Raw genomic sequence first — 18,414 nt, 5'->3', positions numbered from 1 at the left:
TTCAAGTAGCAGGGAATTCAAGCCAAACCGTTGCAACTCTGCCATCAATCATTATGTTAAGCCCGCCTAACGACTCTATACACAATTTGATTGGCCTGATAGAAGTTTAATTTTTCGAGCTCACAAGCCAACGGAGAGTTGCTAGACTTGCCCTGGAAGCAAATGTAATTTGCTGCCGCTAGGGTGCGTCTAGATTTCTAGGCTACTCCATTCCTGTGATAGTTTTGGATCTTTCAAGAGGGGTCTAAAGACATATCTGTTGAGCAAACACTTAATTAAGTGGTTTTTATGAGTTGTATATTTGTTTAAATTTCATTAGGCTATTGATCATTGATATTGCATTGACATTATCGCATGAATTTTCCTTAATGTAGTCTAGCCAACATTTTAAAACTGTTCAGTGTTAATTTTTAACAATTGAGTTGTTTTTATTTGTAAGTCGTTTGGACAAAAGTGTCTGCTAAATCATATAACCATAACCACACCCGGGGCCAAGCCCATTCATCCTCTTCAAACCATTCACTCATCCACCCATTAAACTATTCATCAACATCCATTAAACAATCTGCCTATCAACATCCATTCAACTTTCTGTCTATCAACATCCATTACACTATCTACATTCAACTTTACTATATACTCTATCTCAGGCTTTAAGCATACAATCTGGCTCTCTTAAGACTACTATTTCCTCTGCCCACAACTGTTTCAAAATAAATGTCCTCACTACAATAATTCACTATTAAATAATTTAACTATTTAAACTACTCAACTATTTAACTCTTCAGCCATTTCAACTGTCAGTTGTTATCAACTATGACTCCTGCCAACTGTTTCCAAATAAAAGTTTGTTTGGCATTTTATGTTAATATACAGTATGTTTATATTGTCATGCACTGGTAATTTCCTCGAAATTACATTTTCTAGTTTGTATTGTTCTATTGTACTTTGTCTTTTTTGAGATGGTTCCCATGGTCGAAAAATAGGTGAAACAGAAGTCACAGAAAGCACTCAGGAACAATGGATAGAAAGTTGGATGGAATGTGCCTTAAAATCAGTTTAACTGGCCCTTTGATGGATCCTAGTTGAGCAGCTGGAAGTTGATACAGGTGCAAATCAAGTTAATTAATCCATTGTGATGTCATAGTGCTAATGCAAAGTCTATGGGGGAAAATAAGTTTGTTTTTTATTAATATCTCAAAAAGTATAAAGTTTACAAAAGTGAAAAATACATTCCCCACGTGTCCTTTTCAAGACCTATGTTACAAAGTTTGAACGAAGTTTCTACGTTAAACGGTTGAAGCTGAATTAGACGCAGAAATTTGGTGGGAAGAAGAAGAAGAAGAAGAAGACTTTGGATAACAGAGCAGTGCATTTTCATGCACTGTACTAATAATAACTAGAAAAGCATTTCCTGAAGGAAATACAGTGCATGAAAATGCAAAAATATGATGTAAAATATCATACAGAGTAAAAACAAACTATATTGGTTGCTAAGTAGATGAGGTTTAATATAGTTGGCATGACTGAACAGTTAAATAGGTGGATAGTTTAAATGGTTAAATTATTTAGGTAGATAGTTGACGATAACTGACAGTTGGAATGGCTCTAATGTTTGCTAGTAGTTATGCTAACTATGTTAACAAAGATAATAATGTTAACAAAGTTACTATGCTAACTAGCATGTTAGCATGCTAACTATGCTAACCATGTTACTTAGCTAATCGTTTTTAGCAATTTTGCTAAAAATGCTAACTAGCATGCTAACATGCTAGCGCTAGCATGCTAACTATGCTAACCACGTTACTTAGCTGACTTAGCTAATCGTTTTTAGCAGTTTTGCTAAAAAAAAATGCTAACTAGCATGCTAACATGTTAGCATGCTAACTATGCTAACCACGTTACTTAGCTGACTTAGCTAATCATTTTTAGCAGTTTTGCTAAAAATGCTAATTAGCATGCTAACATGCTAACTATGCTAACCACGTGACTTAGCTGACTTAGCTAATCGTTTTTAGTAGTTTTGCTAAAAATGCTAACTAGCATGCTAACATGCTAGCATGCTAACTATGCTAACCATGTTACTTAGCTAACTAGCTACAGTGGGTAGGAGTCATAGTTGATGACAAGTAACAGTTACAATGGCTGAACAGTTAAAAAGTTCAGTAGTTTAAAGGGTTAAATTGTTTAACAGTGAAATATTGTAGTGAGGACTTTTATTTTGAAACAGTTTTTGGCAGAGGAAGCAGTTGAACAGGATGTGTAGTCTTAATAGGGCCAGTTTGTATGCTTAAAGCCTGAGACTGGCAGTTGGTCCAGGTGGCCCGAACACCTGCCATAGGATTCTAATTGCTGTGATGTCATAAAGGCCCAATGTTAAGTCAATGGGGAAATTTTGAGTAGTTTTTAATTAATAGTTTAAAAAGTATAAAAGTTACAAAGCTGAAAAATACATAGCACCCATGTCCTAAGTAAGACCTACGTAACATAGTTTGAATGAAGTTTCTACGTTAAACGGTTGAAGCTGCATTAAGTGCGTTAGAAGAAGAAGAAGAATAAGAACTAGAAAAGCATTTCCTGAAGGAAATACAGTGCATGAAAATGCAAAAATATGATGTAAAATATCATACAGAGTAAAAACAAACTATATTGGTTGCTAAGTAGATGAGGTTTAATATAGTTGGAATGACTGAACAGTTAAATAGGTGGATAGTTTAAATGGTTAAATTATTTAGGTAGATAGTTGACGATAACTGACAGTTGGAATGGCTCTAATGTTTGCTAGCAGTTATGCTAACTATGTTAACAAAGATGATAATGTTAACCAAGTTACTATGCTAACTTGCATGCTAACACGCTAGCATGCTAACTATGCTAACCACATTACTTAGCTAACTATGTTAACAAAGATAATAATGTTAACCAAGTTACTATGCTAACTAGCATGCTAACACGCTAGCATGCTAACTATGCTAACCATGTTACTTAGCTAACTTAGCTAATCATTTTTAGCAGTTTTGCTAAAAATGCTAACTAGCATGCTAACATGCTAGCATGCTAACTATGCTAACCATGTTACTTAGCTAACTTAGCTAATCATTTTTAGCAGTTTTGTTAAAAATGCTAACTAGCATGCTAACATGCTAACTATGCTAACCACATTACTTAGCTAACTTAGCTAATCATTTTAAGCAGTTTTGCTAAAAATGCTAACTAGCATGCTAACATGCTAGCATGCTAATTATGCTAACCACGTGACTTAGCTAACTTAGCTAACTAGCTACAGTGGGTAGGAGTCATAGTTGATGACAAGTAACAGTTACAATGGCCGAACAGTTAGTAGTTTAAAGGGTTAAATTGTTTAACAGTAAAATATTATAGTGAGGACTTTTATTTTGAAACAGTTTTTGGCAGAGGAAGCAGTTGAACAGGATGTGTAGTCTTAATAGGGCCAGTTTGTATGCTTAACCCTTTGCAGACCGCGCCGAACATTCCATTTTTTCATACTCGATGGCCTTATGGCACAAAAAGGTTTATTGTGTGGTTATGCTACATGACAGAGATATAATTTACCCACCATTATAATCAGGAGAAATAGCCCTTTCAAATGGTATAAAATATGATTAATAATTTTGAGGAGAACACACATATTATTTTAAAAATATCTTTAAAATTCAACCCCAAAAAACACAAAACTATCAGTTTGTCAAGATTAATCTCATTTTTCCCCCAATATCTGTTGTAGATAGAGAAAAACTTAGAGTGTATGGGAGATTCACAATTTTGTCCTCTACTCAGTGATAAAAACAGAATCAATGTATCACGTTTTGTTCAAAAGTTATGATAAATTTATTAGACCTTTGCAGACGGCACAAAACATTCCGTTTTTTCATACTTGATGCCCTTGTGAGACAAAAAGGCTTATTGTGTGGCCATGCTACATGACAGAGATAAGATATACCCACCATTGTAATCAGGAGAACTAGCCCTTTAAAATGGTACACATCATAGTTAATAAGTTTGAGGGTAACACACATTGTTTTTAAACAATACCTTCAAAATTCAACATCAAAAAACACGAAAATATCAATTTGTCAAGATGAATCTAACTTTTCACCTAATGTCTATTGTAGATATAGTCTGTGAAAGATAGACAGTGTTGTGTTCTCCTCAGTGAAAAAAACAGAATCAATTTATCACCTTTGGTTCAGAAGTTATGATTAATTTACTCATAACTGCAAGTCGCAGTAACAAGTAGAATTTTTAAAGAGTAGGATGTTTTCCTTTCCTGGTTTGACATCTGACCAAAAATACACAGATATAATGGTCATGTAACAAATATAAGATGTTTTACCATAAAAACAAGATGCATAGCTAAATATAGGATGTCTTACTGTACTCTGAGGAGGCAAAATCAATTGTGGGGAGGAAAGATAAAGGCTGAAATAAAGACTAGGCAGGTGGTAACTGCTTCTCCGTGTGCTTCATTCTACTATGAAAACAAGAATAAGAGACACTGGCACATGTGTTAGGTTTACGAAAGAGGAAATAAATAATTTTATTTAGATAAGTCTTTAACAATTTCATTAAATAATCAGGAACAACAACTTCAGGTAAATAACATAAACATATGTTTACAAACAAGCAGTAACTATTAGAACTACAAGAATGACAAGACAACAGTATAACAAAGATCAACAAAATACTTTAACATGATGAACAAAGCATCAATTCATATTATAGCATAACAAAGCATCAATTCACATTCACACATATAAACAATTAAAACATTAGAAGAAATTCAATACATTTAACAACCATACAGCATATATTTCGATACAATATATAATTATCGATATCATTTATCATTAATTATCGAAACATGCTTACCCATCTGAGGATGATGGGAGATTACTCTCCTCCTCTAGCACATCATTGTCTTCCTCTTCAACCAGAAACTACCCGTCCATGCCATCGTGCCATCGTGGTCCTTGGGGTCATGTTTGCCATCAGCAGTCGGCTGCTTTCACCTCAGTTGCACGTACTTCTCTCCCTCCATCTAAAATAACAAAAAATCACAGGTCTGATAGTGAATAGGTTGTTTAGTTTTATTTTACATTACTTCCACATAATCTTAATCACCACCAACCATGACTCTTTTCACTAAAAGTATTTTTGTCACTAAAGGACTCCAATATTGCTTGGAGAGGTAACATTAGTCTCAGAGCTCACTATAAGTGTTATTGCCTTGGCTAAACTATACATAGCATACCAGCTTACAAGCAAACATTGATTCATGAACATGAGTCAGGAGATATGACAGAAAACATCTAAACGGCGTATGCATACACATACACATCGTACATAGGCTACTGCAGTTGCGTAAAGACAAAACACCCCCTTAGAAAATGATATGTCGACGAGTAGGCTTGGGTGTATGAGCTCCCATCATAGTTAGCCAACCAAAAACCTCATAATCGTAGCAGCCAACCTTACAGCCTAAAAGTTAAACAATACTAAGACACATTTCTAACAAATCTTCAGTCATGTATTGATGAAAACAGCAGTCAATGAATAAAATCCTTACGTTACACCATCGGTGATCAACACACTCACGTCGGTAACATAACATTAACGTTGTCATTCATGTCAGATGTTTCTATCTAAGTAAGCTAAGCAACTTGGCTACAAACAACTGTAAATTGTGCTATACATATTACGAAGGAATGAAAGGTTTATTTGACAAAAAAATACCGATTAGGTGTACTTGACATAAAGTTGCCAGTCATGAAGCAGGGGAGTGAACTTTATCGCGACTACGCGTCAAGGACATGTTGCAGCCTCTCCTGATGCTAACGTTACCTAACTTAGCTAGTTTTCTGTATCATCAGATGACAAGCAAGCAATCGTTCAAAATAGAACAAATCGTTAAAGTTTCAGTCCTAGTAGGTCTGTAATCTTGGTTGACATATAGTAACCCCCAAAAATGACTGAAAATAATGAGTTTACTAAAGATTACGGTGTGCTAAAATACAAGCTGTCATATCAGCTGAAGTGAACACACACACGCATTATGTTACGGCCATGCATACAAGGTGTAATTACCAGGAAAAATAACTTTTAAAAACGATTTTGAAGTAATAACATGGATAACAAGTAGTAATAACATAAAAAGACTTGTTTTTACCTCAGATTATCCAGTAGTTTCTCCTTTGGACGACGTGAAGATCAACGATGCATAGTGCTTCCTGCTGTTTTTCCTCTAGTGGAGGGAGACGTCAACTCTTGATTTTTCCTTCACGTAGTAAAAGTAATTCGCGCCACAAATCCCTTAACTAATCATATCGCCAGAAAGCCTATGATGTGACGTTTTTGAGGAAGTTTTCATTGATAAAATTGGTTGGGGTATGGCGGAGTTATTAGACTGAACGTCATCGGTACTGGGGTACCGAAATTAGAACGTGCGGTCTGCAAAGGGTTAAAGCCTGAGACTGGCAGTTGGTCCAGGTGGCCCGAACACCTGCCATAGGATTCTAATTGCTTAACGGCTCTATTGTGATGTCATCAGCCCATGTTAAGTCTATGGGGAAATTTTGACTAGTTTTTAATTAATAGTTTAAAAAGTATAAAAGTTACAAAGTTGAAAAATACAAAGCCCACATGTCCTAAGTAAGACCTACGTAACATAGTTTGAATGAAGTTTCTACGTTAAACGGTTTAAGCTGCATTAACTGCGTTAGAAGAAGAAGAATAAGAAGAAGAACTAGAAAAGCATTTCCTGAAGGAAATACAGTGCATGAAAATGCAAAAATATGATGTAAAATATCATACAGAGTAAAAACAAACTATATTGGTTGCTAGGTAGATGAGGTTTAATATAGTTGGAATGACTGAACAGTTAAATAAGTGGATAGTTTAAATGGTTAAATTATTTAGGTAGATAGTTGACGATAACTGACACTTGGAATGGCTCTAATGTTTGCTAGCAGTTATGCTAACTATATTAACAAAGATAATAATGCTAACCAAGTTACTATGCTAACTAGCATGCTAACAATGTTAAAATGCTAAGTATGCTAACCATGTGACTTAGCTAACTTAGTTAATCATTTTTAGCAGTTATGCTAACTATGCTAACTAACATGCTAACAATGTTAACCATGTTACTTAGCTGACTTAGCTCATCATTTTAAGCAGTTTTGCTAAAAATGCTAACTAACATGCTAGCATGCTAACCATGTGACTTAGCTAACTTAGCTAATCATTTTAAGCAGTTTTGCTATAAATGCTAACTAGCATGCTAACATGCTAGCATGCTAACTATGCTAACCATGTGACTTAGCTAACTTAGCTAATCATTTTTAGCAGTTTTGCTAAAAATGCTAACTAGCATGCTAACATGCTAACTATGCTAACCATGTGACTTAGCTAACTTAGCTAATCATTTTAAGCAGTTTTGCTAAAAATGCTAACTAGCATGCTAACATGCTAGCATGCTAACTATGCTAACCATGTTACTTAGCTAACTTAGCTAACTAGCTACAGTGGGTAGGAGTCATAGTTGATGACAAGTAACAGTTACAATGGCTGAACAGTTAAAAAGTTCAGTAGTTTAAAGGGTTGAATTGTAATTGTAATGTGTAGTCTTAATAGGGCCAGTTTGTATGCTTAAAGCCTGAGACTGGCAGTTGGTCCAGGTGGCCCGAACACCTGCCATAGGATTCTAATTGCTTAACGGCCGTATTGTGATGTCATAATCATAATGTTAAGTCAATGGGGAAATTTTGATTAGTTTTTAATTAATAGTTTAAAAAGTATAAAAGTTACAAAGTTGAAAAATACATAGCACCCATGTCCTAAGTAAGACCTACGTAACATAGTTTGAATGAAGTTTCTACGTTAAACGGTTGAAGCTGCATTAAATGCGTTAGAAGAAGAAGAAGAATAAGAAGAAGCCTAGGAAGAACAGTACAGTGCATTTTCATGCACTGTAAAAAGCCTTGGAAGAACAGTACAGTGCATTTTCATGCACTGTAATAAGAAGAAGCCTAGGAAGAACAGTACAGTGCATTTTCATGCACTGTAATAAGAAGAAGACTTCGGATAACAGAACAGTGCATTTTCATGCACTGTAATAATAAGAAGAAGAAGAAGACTTCGGATAACAGAACAGTGCATTTTCATGCACTGTAATAATAATAACTAGAAATGCAATTCCAAGGAATTACCAGTGCATGAAAATGCTAAAGTTGTGATGTAAAATATCATGTATAGTTAAAACAGATAATACAGAGATGGTTACTACGGTGATGCTAGGATAGACATGGTGGTTGCATAGCTTAAAAAAAGTTGATAGTTTAAAAGTAGACTGTTTAAAAGCTGAATGTAGATAGTTTACAAGTTGTTGATAGACAGTAGATAGTTTAAAAGTTGTTGATAGACAGCTAGTTTAATAGATAGTTTAATGATAGTTTAAAAGTAGACCGTTTAAAAGTTGAAGGTAAATAGTTTAAAAGTTGTTGACAGACTGGAAGTTTAATGAATGTTGATATTCAAATAGTTTAATGGCTGTGTATAGGTAGATATTTGATGATAACTGAAAGTTGGAATGGCTCTAATGTTTGCTAGTAGTTATGCTAAGATTTTTAACTATGCTAACCATGCTACTTAGCTAATGTTTTATAGCAGTGCTAGCAATGCTAACCTGCTAACCATGTTACTTAGCTAACGTTTTCTAGCAGTTTAATGAATGTTGATATTCAAATAGTTTAATGGCTGTGTATAGGTAGATATTTGACGATAACTGAAAGTTGGAATGGCTCTAATGTTTGCTAGCAGTTATGCTAAGATTTTTAATTCTGCTAACCATGCTACTTAGCTAATGTTTTATAGCAATGCTAACATGCTACTTAGCTAACTTAGCTAACGTTTTCTAGCAGTTTTGCTAAACATGCTAACAATGTTAACATGCTAACTATGCTAACCATGTGATTTAGCTAACCTAGCTAATCATTTTTAGTAGTTATGCTAACTAACATGCTAACATGCTAACTATGCTAACCATGTTACTTAACTAACTTAGCTAATCATTTTTAGCAGTTTTGTTAAAAATGCTAACTAGCATGCTAACTATGCTAACCATGTTACTTAGCTAATCATTTTTAGCAGTTTTGTTAAAAATGCTAACAATGCTAGCAATACTAACATGCTAACTATGCTAACTAGCTACAGTGGGTAGGAGTCATAGTTGATGACAAGTAACAGTTACAATGGCTGAACAGTTAAAAAGTTCAGTAGTTTAAAGGGTTAAATTGTTTAACAGTGAAATGGTGTAGTGAGGACTTTTATTTTGAAACAGTTTTTGGCAGAGGAAGCAGTTGAACAGGATGTGTAGTCTTAATAGGGCCAGTTTGTATGCTTAAAGCCTGAGAATGGCAGTTGATCCAGGTGGCCCGAACACCTGCCATAGGATTCTAATTGCTTAACGGCGGTATTATGATGTCACAATCGGCAATATTAAGTCTATGGGGATTTTTTAAAAGTTTTTCTTTAATAGTTTAAAAAGTATAAAAGTTTCAAAGTTGAAAAGACATAGCAGCTTCGTCCGTTTGAATACCTACGTTACAAAGTTTGAATGAAGTTTCTAAGTTAAACTGTTCAAGAGAAATAGCGTACGGAAAAAGTGGTAAGCGGAATAATAATAAGTTGTTGCCTAGGAAGAACAGTACAGTGCATTTTCATGTACTGTAATAAGAAGAATACTTCGGATAACAGAACAGTGCATTTTCATGCACTGTAATTACGAGAAGAATCCTTACAAAAACAATAGGACTTAGCACCTTCAGTGCACCCCCTGTGCTCGGGCCTTAATGTGTGCATTTTAGAGTTATCTAGGCTGTAGTCTAAATGTCTTGAACTTACTGTCCAGAATAATGCTATGTCACTGTGAGTAATTATGATTTTGGGCATAATAAGGGCTTTAAAAATATTTTTTACTCCAATAGGATGCATTTCTCTCCACCTCGCCCTTTTTCTCTGTCGCCTATCCAAAGGAAACACCTTTTCTGTTGGAGAAAGTCTCGTGATACAAGGGTAATACGAATTTGTGACGCAATCTGATGTTAGGGGAGGGGATTGCTCTGCCTCAACTGTATAGAAAAGGAGGAGGAAACAAGGATGGCGGAGTCACACCTCTGAAGGTAAAACACTTATATTATTACGTACCTTTAGGGGAACCTTTACAACCAGTGTTGATTTCGCACGAGTTTCAATGAAAACACCCCTTGTCCTGCGCGTAAGGTGATGGGACTTTTCAGTGTCTTCTACCGGTAGGGTGAGATGCACTCTTTTGTTCAGCTTCGGAATGGCCGCTGTGTGGAGAATGTGTTTCTTTTTTTCTCGTCATAGTCAGTAAGGAAAGAAGGGCGCCACACGAACCTAGTTAGCTGATGGAATACGCCTTTGCCTTACGATGATGAAAAAGTAAACATTAAGACATTATTTCTACCAATACAGTCCTGCCATTATCACGTCGTCAGTTTAACAGTACATGATTGCGCACGACAAGCAGGGGCTGTGTTCTTGCTGCGGCTTGTCTCCCCCGTAAAGCTCGCAATGGTTGGAATGGTGTTTCACAGATGACAGCTGTTTATGGAAGGCCTCGGCTAGCAAACAGAATCCGTAGCAAACGTTAGCTATCTTTGTAATCGTGGCTGTTTGGTGGTGAAATCAGGAAGACTGCCTCAATTCACTACAACAATTAACTAACAAAACAAAATTATGGCGACTTGATGCTGTATTTGCATCGTCAAGCATCAATCAGTGCTAGTGAAATTTTCGTGCCCATTTGTATTTTGTACAGGAAAGCTGTTTAGCTTAGGTTTTATCTTCGTTAGCTTTCTGTTGGTGAAGGCTAACGGGGTTGATATGTAGCTAGCCATCGTTAGTTGAGCTGCTACGTAGTCTATGCACAACTACGTCGATTTTTGTATCATATTTTGACGAGGCTAAAGGTAAATTGCCACATTCCTTCCTGGAATTGAACCTTCATGCAATGCGTTTGACCGAGTAGGCTAACGTTACCTTTGGGGTAGCTAGTTTCTGGAAGTAGCTCATTTTGCAGTTTGTTGAGCCAAGCTATGTAACGTCAGCTACTTTTTTTGCTGGCTATTGAACGTTAGCACGTTTGCTAACATAGCCTGCAATGCATACATGTATCACCAACGTTAAGGTTAGTTATACTAAAGGCGGACATAATACAGAATAACAAAATGGACTAACTTGGTAGTTTAACGACACTTTGCCTCAACATGGTTGCTAGCTAACTTAAGTCATTTCCGAGGATTGCCCACTGCTAATGTTGGATAGCAAATGTTGGCTAACTTCCTGCCCTATACAAGGTGGAGATTCTTTTCACGTTTGATTTCTGTCCTTAGGTTTGTCTTATTTACAAGAGAATGTATTTTCCTTGTGTTTGCTAATCAATTCAATTGATTAGAAAGGTTTTGGTAGAGGGCGTATTCAACTGATCAGTCTACAAGATATCTGATAAATGTTGTCATCGTCATGAGGTTGAGATATTTTGTCGACAAAATGGACCGTGGGTTTACACTGTAAACTGTTCCACTTTACTACCGAAACATGTTTTCAACAACACTAAATGAGATCTGGATGCTGAATGGTCAGACCGGTCAAAATGGTCAAGCCCTTCAGCCAGTTCAAAGATTATAAACAGTCTGTTGTAATATAGACCGAATGGTGTGGAGGCTCCTCGAATAAACTTTATTGGAATGTTTAACCTTATACCTTGTGAATTGGCTGTCTTGAAGTTCCAAGTCAAATGCAATGCACAGTGCACCGCCTGTCTGTATATTGGGGCCATTTTATCAAACAGATCTTGTGAATTAAGATATTTGCTGTTAACACTACTCAGTTTTTGTCTTTTCAGAAGTTCTGTCAGCAAAATACAGCCCTTGCTAGAGGAAAGCTATGAATTGGGAATGCTGGGTTAGCATGAGAATATTTAAGTAGGCTAGCTTTTATGTGGTAGTGATGATGAAGTAAAGGCAGAAACTCACTCAGTTGACCTCTGATCTTCTGTGCCAGTCCACAGTAATCGCCCACATCATCACCTCACTGTTCTCAAGTAGGCTAGGGCCTGAATTATTTTGGTTGGCTGTGGGTAAACAGTGATTCTATGTGTGGATATAATGTCTAATAAGAAAAATGTTGAGAATATCGGCATTCTATTGGTTCAGTAAAGTATATTTGGGAGAAACAGAGAACTTTGTTCCTGAAAGTCTATATGAGCTATGGAGGTATTGTGTAACTTTGTTTGGCAACTGATTTGGTAATGTTTGTCTCCTTTTGACTCAGTCGAAGTCGAGTTGGTTCGTAGGCCTAGCCAAGACGTGTCCTGGTGCTGAAGGGCCAAACTAGTTGCTGTCTAAAAGTAGATGCTTCACCTTGTGGATAGTATAAACCCAACCAATAAATGACACTGTCATCTTGATTCATCTAATCAGAAAGCATGACTAATCAGCCCTCAGTACTCTGTATGAGCAGGTTCACATGCCCGGTCGGTGGCCTCTCCTGGCCAGGCCATCGGCTTGCTGTACATTGCTAAGATAATTCACACAGCATATTGTATTTGTGAAATTCTTTGAGCCTGACTGAGTAGGATCCAGGTTATAGAAGTCAGGAACTGAGCACAACCAGCAGTGACCAAAAGTCACCTCAGTGTCCAAGTCGATTTAGATATTTTGACCAACTGACCGCAGAATTAAGGAGGTACAACTTGTTGCTTAATTTACTTTTTCTTTGAGCTTGTGACGGGAAGTTCACGTTGTTAGTTGAATCACCTAATGAGTGAATTTGGATTTCATGATTAAGCTACCAAAAGCAGAGCCAACCTTTATTGGATGTAATGTGAGGAATTACTGCTGCTTGCGATGGTAGTCAAAAGCTGCTGTATTCCAAAGACATTGATTAGAAAGTCATGAATTCTTCTCCGTTTGATTGAGTAGAATGTTGGTACGGACCATATGTTTGTATTCATTTAGGGGTAGAGCTTATTTATGACCCAATACTTCAGGGTGATGGATTTTCACTTTTAGCCACCAGGCATTGAGCAGTACCAGACCTGGTCATGATGTGGTTTGGGGTAGTATTCCAAAACTGAGTAAGTCTCCCAGTGGTGGAGTGTGCATGATTGTGCAGTCACCTCCTACAGTGTTTACCAAGGGCCATCATGTAAAACTGCTCGGGCTGAACACCCTGGGCCCACAGAGGGCAGTGCCCAGCGCTGCCCTCTTAAATATCCCTTTGTCATTTTAAATGGGCTTGAGCCCTTTCGCCATAAAGGTCTCATGACCTGTGGGGAGCCTGAGCTTTGAAGAAGGCTGGACTGCTGAAACTGAGGCTTACTCCCAGCAGCTTTGGCCTTTCAGCCACTCTGATGTGAGGCCAACGCCCGCTCCTGCTCCCGTCACCCTGCCCTGCCCCATCCTTGCGACGCACACACCGCATACCTGCTCCACCCGCTCCTCTACACGTTAATGGACACAATTTGCTAACCGATGGCACGCCTCCCGCCCGCTGGGTTTGTGTTACTAAGGCACGCTGTGGATTTATGTGTTTGTTTGATTTGCTGGGGCTGTTCCATTGAGCTACGACCACTGGGCCTTGTTGTTTAACCTGTTGATTGCTGTGGTTGCGCAGGCTCCTTGTGTTCCGTCTCCCATTAGGGCAAGTGTGCCCTTCATGCGGGAACATGTATGAATAATGTGAAATCACCACCGCATAGGCCTAGTGGTGTAGGACTCTTGTTTGATGGTGTTCATCATGGGAGTAGCTTTTTACTACTTTTAACTGGTGTGAAATAGTGCTAATAGTGCTTGTCCATGATCTTAGACGAGAGTGGTACTTACTGAAATTATCATATGGCCATCATGCTACAGGCCTGCATCTCTCACGCATGTGCATAAGAATGTTGATACGTACAAATGCTAATTTTAATTGACTGTATACAATCTGAATCTACTTCTGCCTGGTTTACAGTGGAAGCTGTAAATGACTGGAGTTTAAAGCAGAATTGTACCCTCTTGTCTCTTTCCCAGCACATGCAAAAGATGACTCTGAGGACCTTTCTCGCATGAGCTCTGTTGAACTGGGTGGAGGGATCGCACTGCCATTCAGACAAGCATGTGGCTGGAGCAGCCCACAGCACTTCGGCTCCATCTGAGGCTCCTCGCATCGGTGGTGCTTTAAACCCCCTCCCCCGCCCCCCCCCACCCCCACCCCCACCCAACACGGGACCAGCTCTCCCTCCACGCTCTCTCAATGTCTACACAGGTATGTATGAAGGCCTGCGCGTATGAGATCCTCTCCCTTTGGTCCAGCACCATTCTAACTGTCCTGTAACAGAACCAACGTGAGCACAAGAGACAGACTCTGGGCTCCCATGAGCAAGAGGGCAGCAGGGGTGCCGTCACCATGAGTAGTACTTTAGGCAAAGACAAAGACTCCAAGGAGAAGGACCCCAAAGGTCCCTCCTCTGGGAAAGAAAGGGAAAAGGAGCCCAAGGGCCTGGGCGGCTTCAGCAAAGACGGCAAGGAGAGCAAGACCAAAGGGAAAGATGCCAAAGACGGAAAGAAGGACGCCAGCGGGGCGCCTCCAGCCGTGGCCTTCTCTGTGGACAACACCATCAAGCGGCCCAACCCCGCCACGGGCACGCGCAAGAAGTCCAGCAACGCCGAGGTGATCAAAGAGCTGAACAAGTGCCGTGAGGAGAATTCCATGCGCCTGGACCTGTCCAAACGCTCCATCCACCTGTTGCCCAGTTCCATCAAGGAGCTGACGCAGCTGACCGAACTCTACCTGTACAGCAACAAGCTGCAGAGCCTGCCGTCCGAGCTGGGCTGCCTGTCCGGCCTGGTGACGCTGGCCCTGAGCGAGAACTCGCTCACCAGCCTGCCCGACTCGCTGGATGGCCTGAAGAAGCTGAAGATGCTGGACCTGCGGCACAACAAGCTGCGGGAGATTCCGCCGGTGGTGTACCGCGTCAGCTCGCTCACCACGCTCTACCTGCGCTTCAACCGCATCACCACGGTGGAGAAGGACATCCGCAACCTGTCCAAGCTCACCATGCTGAGTATCCGCGAGAACAAAATCAAGCAGCTGCCTGCCGAGATTGGTGAGTGTGTGTGTGTGAGCGCTGCTCTGTGGTCCGGTGGCTCTGCCTGCTCTTGCACTCCCCATCTCCATACTCCTACACAGCTCCATCATACTCCTCTGCTTTACTTTGTTTTTATTTGATTTTTTTTGCTAAATGCTGATTTTTGTTGTGATGGATAAGTAATATGGTGGAAGAGGCCTTCACACTGTTTTACACATCTTGATCTCTGTAAAACTAGGCTAGACTCCACGTTTTGAGGCTTTGGAGACTGGAAAGAACTGATAAGAGTATTTATGTGTGTATGTGTAGGCACATTGCTGTGAGAAATACATAAAGGGGAACTGTGTTTGACCTCAAAAAGCAGAATGAAAATGAGGAAGCGCTTGAGCATTTGTCTGCTTTAAGGTGGTGGATGCGTTTGTTTACAGAACATTGGCTTTCTGGCGCTCTTCTTAACATTCTCATTACACATGTTGACATTGTGGGCTAGTCATCTTATGAAAACATAATTTTCAGTGGCATGGCAGGTTTGTGTTCTCTTGATTATTAAGGGTAATGGGTGTTTGTTCCACTTCAGGGGAACTGTGTAACCTCATCACGCTGGACGTAGCGCATAACCAGCTGGAACACCTACCTAAAGAGATTGGTAACTGCACACAGATCACTAACCTTGATTTACAGCACAACGAGCTACTGGACCTCCCTGAGACAATAGGTAAGAGGCCAATTATTACATTTCTAAGTCACAATGTTGAACTACGACTTCATCAACTTTGAAACCGCTTTCTTCCCAGATTTAAGTGAATTGAAACTGTACTTTTGCCCTCTGTTGTTGCAGGCAATCTGTCAAGCATAAATCGCTTGGGTTTGCGGTACAATAGGCTGTCAGCAATCCCTAGGTCATTAGCCAAGTGCAGAGAACTGGAGGAGCTGAACCTTGAAAACAACAACATCTCAGTGTTACCAGAGGTGAGTGGCCAGATGTTCCCAATGGCCTAGTGACTGAACAGTTCTCTACCCAAGTAGAGGATCATATTACATTACATTAGGTCATTAGTATCAGATTAGATCATAATTCTGTAGAACACTTAAGGCCGGTTTCCTGTAAGCCTAGTCATAGACTATGTTTCATTTTTTTTTTTACCCTTGGGTAACGCAAACACATCTTGAGGTGTTGTCAGAGCCCCATTAAAAACTTCTCTGATCAGACAATGAATGCGTGAATGTAGCCCCTATGGTTTGTTAAACATCAGTGGAAGCTAATTGTTGCCGCAGACGCACTGCGAGCAGAACGCTTGCGCCCGGTATAGCTTTCCTGTGTGAGCGCAGACACAGTCGAAGGCAAAAGTTTGGGCATCCATGCTAAAGTTGACTAAAAAGAGGAATAAAAAAAAATATCATCTTTTGGAAATTGATCTTAACGCATTGAGTGCCAAAAACGTAATATTACGTTTTTAGCTTTTTTTTTTTTATTACGAAACTAGACACTCTAACACACCTTATGTGATTTTGGGAACTCTGTGATGAATGGAAATGAAATATATGACGATTGAAAACGCACAATCTGGACATTTTATCTGGACATTTTATCATAACTCGGTTGCCGCTTTGGGTCGAATCAGTGACGCATGCACGTCAGGTCAAAACCAGGCCATTTTCGTGGGTCTATCACTAGGTGGCAGTCTCGCCAGGTCTCGCTGATCACTTCCCGGAAAGTTTACAGGCAACACTTCATATTTCATGAAAGATGTTATATCTCCATTTCTAGAAAAAAACAGCGATTTTGATGAAAACTAGCCACTGTTAAGCTTGGGATTTCTTAGGAACAGAGGCGTGTAGAAATACACGGTTTGCACCCACTGAGAGCTTAAAGTCTCACCTTTTTAAACGAGCCATTGTATGTGTTCATAGCTATAACACAGAATATGCTGTGGCTGTACAAAAATCATCAACAATGGTCTAGATTGCTGGCACTCTAGGACAAAGCTTCTGAAAACAGCTTGGCATTCAATGAGTTAATGCCTTAATTAAAAAAAAATGAGTAAAAATCCAACCTTTAAGGACACCCCTATGTTAAATTCCCGTAGAGGCAGACAGATTTTTAGTTATTTCATGGATCCAGGATACTATGCATCCTGATAAAGTTCCCTGGGCCTTTGGAATTAAAATAGCCCCACATAATCACATACTCTTCACCATACCTAGAGATTGGCATGGGGTACTTTTCATAAGATCATCTCTCAATGCAAATCAAACCAGCTATTAGGCTAACTGAAATAAAACTATGCCAATCTCTCTTTTTTTCTTGGTAAAAAATCTCTAAAGTATTTCATACTTTATGGAAGCTATGCACCATTGGAAACATTGTCACTCACACCATTTCCCTCACATTTTTCACCCCTGACCAGTTTGCATACCTGTGTAGGGGACATGGTATTAATTTAAGGTTATTCATTTAATACCATGTGATTTTGCAAGTGGTACTTTGTGTGTGTGTGTGTGTGTGTGTGTGTGTCACATCTCTTATGGCATTGTTCTGTACTTGACAGGGGCTGCTCTCTAGCCTGGTGAACCTGACAAGCCTGACTCTGGCAAGGAATTGCTTCCAGTCGTACCCAGTGGGTGGACCATCGCAGTTCTCCACCATCTACTCGCTCAACATGGAGCACAACCGCATCAACAAGATCCCCTTCGGCATCTTCTCAAGAGCCAGAGTGCTGAGCAAGCTGAACATGAAGGTGTGTGTGCATGTGCGTTTGCAACCTCAGAACACACAGCTCTTGTGTTGAAGGATGGGATAAATTAGATCTAGCTGATACCATGTTGTGTGTCAATAATATACCTATTTATGATCAATTGATGGGATTAGCATATGGGTATTTAGGTGTTAAAATGAACATGTCAAAGTGATGAGTTTAGGTCCGTTTAGACTATTTATTCAATGTGTATTTGGTGGTGAATTTCTTATTAACACTGACTTGTTTATCTTGTTTTCAGGACAACCAGTTAACTTCCCTCCCTCTTGACTTTGGAACCTGGACGAGTATGGTTGAGCTGAACCTGGCCACCAACCAACTGACCAAGATCCCAGAGGACATATGTGGCCTTGTGTCTTTGGAGGTAGTTTGGATTTTACTTCATCCACATAAGGATGAGACAGATGAATGCAAAAAGAATAAAGTATATTTTAGCATATGTCTCCTCAACATGGCTCCTAGCTTATTAACATATTATGTCAA

At 39.1% G+C, this 18,414-nt stretch overlaps 1 protein-coding gene across 7 annotated transcripts in view; it reads left to right on the top strand.

Moving 5' to 3' along the window:
* Positions 1-18,414, top strand: part of shoc2 (SHOC2 leucine rich repeat scaffold protein) — a 30,654-nt gene that overhangs the window by 4,096 nt on the left and 8,144 nt on the right. Inside the window, exons 2-7 of one of the 7 annotated variants that reach the window (XM_042103840.1) lie at positions 10,053-10,199; positions 14,118-15,193; positions 15,753-15,890; positions 16,014-16,144; positions 17,725-17,913; positions 18,173-18,295. In XM_042103840.1, coding sequence (XP_041959774.1) covers positions 14,494-15,193; positions 15,753-15,890; positions 16,014-16,144; positions 17,725-17,913; positions 18,173-18,295 — 1,281 coding nt within the window. In that variant the 5' untranslated portion in view covers positions 10,053-10,199; positions 14,118-14,493. Of the gene's footprint in view, positions 1-9,916; positions 10,200-10,227; positions 10,334-10,362; positions 10,483-10,530; positions 11,013-14,117; positions 15,194-15,752; positions 15,891-16,013; positions 16,145-17,724; positions 17,914-18,172; positions 18,296-18,414 lie in introns of those variants that run through there. The other 6 variants (XM_042103839.1, XM_042103841.1, XM_042103842.1 and 3 more) reach the window with 6 other exon arrangements.

This window comes from Alosa sapidissima, chromosome 9 (genome assembly GCF_018492685.1).
Source record: "Alosa sapidissima isolate fAloSap1 chromosome 9, fAloSap1.pri, whole genome shotgun sequence".
NCBI classification, from domain to species: Eukaryota; Metazoa; Chordata; class Actinopteri; order Clupeiformes; family Clupeidae; genus Alosa; species Alosa sapidissima.
The sequence above is the reverse complement of the archived record's forward strand: the minus strand, read 5'-3'. Positions and strand labels throughout refer to the sequence as shown.